The sequence below is a fragment of the Mirounga angustirostris genome, unplaced genomic scaffold (assembly GCF_029215605.1).
Source record: "Mirounga angustirostris isolate CCGP_5_RB_7025 unplaced genomic scaffold, mMirAng1.0.hap1 SCAF_5, whole genome shotgun sequence".
NCBI lineage: Eukaryota > Metazoa > Chordata > Mammalia > Carnivora > Phocidae > Mirounga > Mirounga angustirostris.
The window spans coordinates 83,904,138-83,912,080 of NW_026991713.1; the positions used below are offsets into that span (position 1 = coordinate 83,904,138).

Sequence of the window (7,943 nt, forward strand, 5' to 3'; positions counted from 1 at the left end):
AGGCTGGCAGCGGGGGGTCGCAGCTACTGGGAAAGAGCTGGCTCTACAGGTCCCGCCCTCCCCACCCTCCCTTTGCCCCTCCTTCTGGCCGGCTCCTCCGCGGGATGCACCTCCCCCCACTCCCCTCCGGCCTCCACCTCGCCAACTTCGGCAGCTTCGGAGGTCTGGCGCGCGTCAAAGCCGGAACTGGGAGGCTGATTTGTGGAGCATCACCCGCAAGGTCCTCTCCCCCCCGACCCCCCCGGCCCCTCCTCCGTTCGGAGCAACGGCCCGGGGAGTAGAGCCCAGCAGGGGGAGGGGAAGATCCACACCCATCCCCCTTCCTCTAGCCCTCCCGCATTCAGATTCAGTTGCACCTTTTATTATTTTAACTCTTCTCCCTAGGACACGCGGCCCCCGGATCTGTCCCTCTGGCGTTCGCGGTCCCTGCACCCGCGCGCCGGGATGGGAGAGCGAGGGACCTGCCCGCGGTCGGCCGGCGTGTGTAGGGAGGTGCAGCCGCCGCGCCCGCTGCCCAGAGTCTGTAAGTTTCAGCGCTCCTCCCGGGGAGGGGAGGGGGAGGCTGTTCGCGTCCCGGCAAAAGATTTAAAATGCCAAACACAGCAGAGGTTTACAGTGTTGGATGGACTTTTCGGGGCACACTCTTTTAACTCTATCTGCAGCCCGCGGGCTATTGTCCGGGCTTTTCCTGCAGCTTCTATGTTTGATCCCTTCGCTGTAAAGTTTTCAATTAATAATATTATGAATTCCCCTGGGAATTTTTCTCCTTTTTTTTAAAATGCAGTTCATACTTATTTAAAACGTAAAATACTTCTTCATCATTTTCAAGTTACGGAGCACATCGCTTATTATTATTTTGTCAAATTTCACTAAGCATGTTATTTATACTGCGCAAGAGGCCACCGCCTTTGCGTACTTCTAAAAATAACGGAGGAAGAATTTCCTCTCTCTACTTTTAATATTGCTGTATCGTCTAAATAATAAATGGATCGTGATACCCAGCTGGCTTTAATTTTCATCATAGACGCCGCATGTTTGTATCTTTACGCTAATCTACAGACGCGGTTTATCTCGGAATTATCGTTGAGCCTGCTGTTTACAGGAAGGCTCCTGGTTTTGTTTAACTAAGGCTATGCCCTTATGTGTTCAAAACGATAAGGAAAATGGAAACAGTTCCTATTCAGACCAAATAATTTCTTCTCTGCGATCCCAGAACTCAAGCACAAACTAGATTCGTGTTTAGATTGATAAAATCATGCCTTAGCTTTGCATGTCACCTAGAACGTATGGACATATCCCTGAATGCAAGAACTGAAGAGGTGAGGAAATGGGAGAGGGGAAAGTTTTAAATCGTCGTTTCCCTTATGCAGGAGGACGTCCCGAGGGAAGGAGAGGCAGGTCAGAGACAGGTGAATAGGCGGGCTATGGTGACGGGACGATGCTGGCCAGAAAGAGCATCATCCCCGAGGAGTATGTGCTGGCGCGCATCGCGGCGGAGAATCTGCGCAAGCCGCGCGTCCGAGACCGCCTCCCCAAAGCCCGCTTCATCGCCAAGAGCGGGGCATGCAACCTGGCGCACAAGAACATCCGAGAGCAAGGACGATTCCTGCAGGACATCTTCACTACCTTGGTGGACCTGAAATGGCGCCACACGCTGGTCATCTTTACCATGTCGTTCCTCTGCAGCTGGCTGCTCTTCGCCATCATGTGGTGGTTGGTGGCCTTTGCCCATGGGGACATCTACGCTTACATGGAGAAGAGTGGAATGGAGAAAAGTGGTTTGGAGTCCACTGTTTGTGTGACTAATGTCAGGTAAGAATGCAGTGGGATGAGGCAGGGATTGAAAACAGTATAGAGAGAAATATTAAACTGCCCTTTTTCTATCACAGTTATTTTGTTGAAAGCGAAATAAAGCATTTGCTTTAGTACCTTCAGACACAAAGAAGTAAAAAAAACCTAATCTAACACATCAAGAATCTTTTTAAATGCAGCTTTATGGATGAGGAGTCTCTGAAAACGTGGAACTTCAATCCTTCTGATACTATATCAGTTATTTAAAGAATGGTTGTGGTTCAAAGGATTACACAGAGTTCCTTACTCAAAAAAAAAAAAAAAAGCACACATTCAGTATTTAGTATGAAAAAATTGCTGTGTCCACAAATAAGTATCTCTGATCGACAAAAAATATTGTGCAAATGCTAGTAATATTTTTCCCTAACTTCTCTTACCTGTGACATTTCCAGAAATCATGAGGAAAATGGGAAAATACTGGTGGAGAGGTATCCTCGATTAAAAATCCACTAAAAATGAAATAAATAGATATTAGCCCTTCTTTATCAAGATTATCTTAAATAGCTGGTTGCTTGCACTGGATTGCAAAGTTTAAAAGTTATGCTAAGATGCAGAACTAGAAAAAATTAGTTTTTAATGGAAATTGGTCCAAGTTTTTCATGGAAGAGATTATATAGGAGTGAATTAATGTTGTGGTTTTCTTTACAAGTCTTAATAGAATAGGAACAAGACAGTCCTCAGATTGCCTAACGTTTGCTTCTTTCTCTTATATTGTGTTTCAAAAGTAAATAAAATGAATTTGATTTCAGTCATTCCCCTCATATTTTCACATGGTCTAAGAACATTTAGTTGGGATGATCTGTCTTTTAATTTGTTTTGTTGGAAGACGGAAAGATCATTTATATCAATTGCAAAAATATTCACTCTTGAAGCGAAACAATGGTAATAATACTGGAAACTTTGCCAGGACATTTTCTGAGTAATGTTCCAAATTCACATAGTGTACAAAGCAAAACAACTTGAACAAGCACCATTCTGCCAGGCAACTGTAAAGAATGAGACCTTTACTGACCCTGAAGTCTTCTGAAATTAGCATACCGCTGCAAGAAGCAGAAACCCAGACTGTGAACTTGTCTGTCCTTAGTAACCGCAATGCCAACGTATGAGGGAGGGATGCAGCATTTGTGTGCCGGGATCACACGTCACAGATTTCAGCTCGGATTTTGAGGAGAGAAAAATATATTGAATTGATCTATTGCCTTTATCACCAAGTAGCTATTATTTTCTTGTCTTGAACTTTTCACAAAGTTTTGTCTCCAAGAAAATATAGATGAAAAATGTTGGTGATCATCAGCATACCAGATACAAAGGAAACACTTAAAACACTGTGTTTAACAGGCATTTGTAGGTCAAATATCATTATCTATAATATTTCTCTTTAAGAAATTTATGGGCACTGATATTGGTGAATCACTTCCATCTCAAGATAAATTTTTAATAAACATGAGGTAGACAGTCATAAAAAGAGATAATAGAAACAAAAATGATAAGCCTCGAAAATAAATGACAGATTTTAATTACAAGACAAGTATGTTGGCTTTTCCTGTGAAAAAGGAGTCATAAAGCAGTTTATTAAAGATGTATCATCAACGTGACATCCTTCCCATGATTTTTTTGGAAAGAACGTATGGAGTGCACTGGTTGTTAAAAGCTGTTTTAATGTTAGCTCTCATTTTTCACCCAGATGTGTTCTGAAGCATGTTCATTCCCCTGATGCATTCCTTCTGCTGGGAGAATTCAGTTTACTGTGAGAAATGGTGTCACAAATACAATGAGATAAAGTTGATCTTATTAGCGTGACAATTTTCGCATTTTTAATTGCACTTCTTACCTTAAAAAAATTACTTGACATCTTTTAAGGTTAAAATCTTGCTAATTTTATTTTAATGTTATGATACTATTTGTGCTTTAAGCTCAACATACAGCTTAATCATAACAAACCGTACATAATACAATTTTTTCACCAAAAATATAGAGACAAAAAATCTCTATTCTCTCCCAAAGGGGATTTAAAAGATGCCTAATAATGTTTCTTATTCTTTGCATTTCCTTTCAGAGGTTTAGTGTCCCACCATTTCATGGAAATTAGACACACCTTATTGTGATGGTTACTTACCAGTATGTCCAAATAACATTTTAGCGTTCTTATTTTAAGATGGCTCACTTTCCCTTTCATGTGGATGACTTTTCCAACATGAGTCAGAAAATAAACCAACATATTTCTTCTTATTCAGCCTAACTCCCTCTGTAGCAGAACAAACAAGCAACTGAACACTTTCATCTTTTGAGAGTATGACAGGTGTCCATAAAAGGTTGGGTCTTGCTACCATATAATGTTTAGAATTAAATTCATTCATAAAATAAACAATATGTAAAATATGGCACTTGAATAGTCCCTCAATCCATTAAAACGAAACATTTGGGAATATTCATCCCCAGGCTGCTCCATGAAGTATATAGACGTTATTTGAAATCAGCGTTGGGTCCAAGCCCCTCCCCTGGGGTCCATTCTTATTCTTCACAGAGTTTTTGGATCATACAACACATCTGTGTAATTCGTGCAAAAAGCAATCATTGTGGTACTCCATGAATCTTTTTAGATGCAGGAGTTAAAGGGTTAAAAAGGCAATTTTCACACCCCACTTAAAAGTTAATCTAAAGAGTCATTTATGCTTACCGCTCATGGTGTTGCACCAAAGTGCAGTGTGTATACTCAGTATTCAAATGTTTAAGCATTTTGCTGGCTCGTTGTGCATGGCATTAATGGATAGATTATATGGATAGCCTATGCATGGTTAATCTTCTGTAAAATTAGAGAAGTTTGAAATTGGCATTGGGGGTAAACACAGACTAACCCTGTTTTCGTTAAGAAGTCACAGCAATATAAGATATGTAAGTTAAGTAAATAAATTAATCTTAAGAATAAACAAATGTGGTGCATCTTAAGCAAGGGGATAAATCAGACTTCCCTGAGAGCTTTTCAAAAGTCTTAACCCAGGTCAACCTTGGACCTACCAAATCGGGGTTTACATTGAGATATATGGAAGAGATGTACAATTTGAAAAAGCTTCCCAAGAAAATACTGACACTTGTTCACTCTCCCCTTGCCTCTTTCAGAGCACCAAGCCAAAACTGAGAGGATTCAAGTTCTCATCAATTATGTGATCTTGACACAGTTACTTACTAATCTCTGCCTCAAATTTTTCCTTTAATAGCCTCAGTATTCTCTAGAATTAGAGAACAAAATGAGACAATCAATAAAAAAAGTTTTCTTTCCAAATGACAAAACATTAAATCATTCTTTTTTATTAAAAATACTAGTACTTTTGAATGATGTGTTTTGTACCACCTTTTGGTAGCACTGTGTTTTCTCTGTATAAGATACACAATAAGTGTTAACCAATGAATATGATTTTAAGGGTTACAAATAATAAAAAGTTCACTTTTTACTCAGGATCTTCCCACGTGACTCCAGTCACTGAAACTCAGATATGCAATAAATAATAAACATCTACCTGGACAGAAGTTGCACCAAGTAAACTATGACATTGTGAAAGTATTTCACAAGGTAAAATATGTCTATAAATACAAGTATGTATTTATTATTTTAACTTATTATTTTAATGCCTTCATACAAGTAGGCCCATCATTACATGACACAGAAAACAATAGAACTGTATTCCAGAAGTCTGGGAGTAGATGCATTCCGATGAGAGAGAGAGGGAGAGAGAGAAAGTGCTTGTGTTTAGAATCAGGCATTTGACAAGTTAAGTTGCCAAGTCTTTCCAAAAGCATTTAATAGCCTTTGGAGGAAGAAAATGGAAAATTCAGCTTGGCATGTTATTTCATTATTCAAAATGTGATCTGATGGCACTGTTTTCTGATATCATTCCTTACAGGTCTTTCACCTCTGCTTTTCTCTTCTCCATTGAAGTTCAAGTGACGATCGGATTTGGAGGGAGAATGATGACAGAGGAATGTCCTCTGGCCATCACAGTTTTGATTCTCCAGAACATTGTGGGTTTGATAATCAATGCAGTCATGTTGGGCTGCATTTTCATGAAAACAGCTCAGGCTCACAGGAGGGCGGAAACCTTGATTTTCAGCCGCCATGCTGTGATTGCTGTCCGAAATGGCAAGCTGTGCTTCATGTTCCGAGTGGGCGACCTAAGAAAGAGTATGATCATTAGTGCCTCGGTGCGCATCCAGGTGGTCAAGAAGACAACTACACCTGAAGGGGAGGTGGTGCCTATTCACCAGCTGGACATTCCTGTTGATAACCCAATTGAGAGTAATAACATTTTTCTGGTGGCCCCTTTGATCATCTGCCACGTGATTGACAAGCGCAGCCCCTTGTATGATATCTCAGCAACTGACCTCGCCAACCAAGACCTAGAGGTCATAGTGATTCTGGAAGGAGTGGTCGAAACTACTGGCATTACCACACAAGCAAGAACCTCCTATATCGCTGAGGAGATCCAATGGGGCCATCGCTTTGTGTCTATTGTAACTGAGGAGGAAGGAGTGTATTCTGTGGATTACTCCAAATTTGGCAACACTGTTAAAGTAGCTGCTCCCAGGTGCAGTGCCCGAGAGCTGGATGAGAAGCCTTCCATCCTGATTCAGACCCTCCAGAAGAGTGAACTGTCGCATCAAAATTCTCTGAGGAAGCGCAATTCCATGAGGAGAAACAATTCCATGAGGAGAAACAATTCCATCCGAAGGAACAACTCATCCCTCATGGTGCCAAAGGTGCAATTTATGACTCCAGAAGGAAATCAAAACACATCGGAATCATGACAGCAAGCCAACCTCAAGAAAATCTTTTATCAAGTGTTGGATGGTTGAGGCAAAGCACTGTCAGACTGCACCAGAGCCAGAACACAGTAATTTGTTCTTCTATGTCTTCATGCACCAAATGATACTCATATTCAAGCAACAGCACTTTCTGTGTCAATAACCAGTCACACAAGGTGGATTCATGGCTCACACTTGTCTCACACATGTGGTATTTGCAGTGACATGCTTCTATTATGTATAGGAAATAGTATGCTCTCCTTTCTCTCAATTTGAAACCCAAGAATTCCGTTCATAGTAATAGACCTTGAATACCAAAGTTGGCCAAGGAATGATTCTGTTTGAAATGCTTAGTGCTTGAAATCACAGATCTCTCTGTTTCCATTGGTCACTCTGAAAATGCAATTAGGATGGGCAGGGGAACCCCAAAAAGGTGCTATTAACACCTTTTGTGTATCAACCAGTATGTTGCCTTCTCCTTTTTCTAGATGCTGCGCCTGGTAAGAATCCTGAGGCAAAAACTGCTTCTCTCTAGTTGCTTCTAAACGGATTGTGTTCAGTCACTTACTTCTTCACAGTGACCTTTGCAGGTTTCTCCATCCTCCTCGTTGGCAGAACTGGACAGAGAGCTTTGGAGAAAAGCTAAGAACATTCCTGTCTGGATATTAGGACTGGATTCCCAAAAGTGACAGTTATTTCTTTTGGCTTCTCACTTCTTAAAAGCCCCCACAGGGAAATACTGTATTGAATATTTTATTAAAATATTTTCTTTGTATTCACTGTAGTTTTGTGATTTCTCTTTCACAAAATCATCCCTAGTCAAAGCTCAAGGAAGAAAAAAGCATTTTTAGAGGCATGTGAAAGAGATATCATACAGTGATAACACCTCTCAGATCTTCCTGTCTTTGAAATTGTTTTATTCCAAGGGAACTACAGTTTTTGTTTCATTTTGATTTTATTTCCTTCCAAGATTTGAAAAGTTTTTTTAGCTCTTCTATCTGAAGCTGATGTATCATGGAAATCTTACAGTGTTTTTTCTTTGGATCTCCAACTTCCCTTCTTAAAACTCTGCTCTCTTCCTGAAGTCAGGCCTGGCATATATTGGTTTAGAGTTATTTCACTTGTTAAAGTGAGATTTTCTATCAGAACCTGATCTAATCATCCTTAGCTCTTGTTTCTTCAGGGAAGGGATGAGGGCACCCAGGGAAGCACTGAGTTGAGAGACTATGGGTTTATGCTTCTATTTTACATACCTGAACATCGGAAAGCTGAGCTCTTGTATAGCATTTTACACC

The 7,943-nt window shown here is 40.6% G+C and overlaps 1 protein-coding gene across 2 annotated transcripts; it reads left to right on the forward strand.

The window, feature by feature from the left end:
• Positions 1 to 109: 109 nt before the first annotated feature.
• Positions 110 to 7,423, forward strand: KCNJ8 (potassium inwardly rectifying channel subfamily J member 8). Of its 2 annotated transcripts, XM_064591504.1 has the most exons (4): positions 110 to 220; positions 385 to 523; positions 1,371 to 1,812; positions 5,751 to 7,423. In XM_064591504.1, the coding sequence occupies exons 3-4, from the start codon at positions 1,439 to 1,441 to the stop codon at positions 6,649 to 6,651; spliced, it is 1,275 nt and encodes a 424-aa protein (XP_064447574.1). In that variant the 5' UTR covers positions 110 to 220; positions 385 to 523; positions 1,371 to 1,438; the 3' UTR covers positions 6,652 to 7,423. The 2 variants fall into 2 exon arrangements, with proteins under 2 accessions (XP_064447574.1, XP_045729730.1); XM_045873774.3 differs by having other exon boundaries at positions 115 to 523.
• Positions 7,424 to 7,943: the final 520 nt, after the last annotated feature.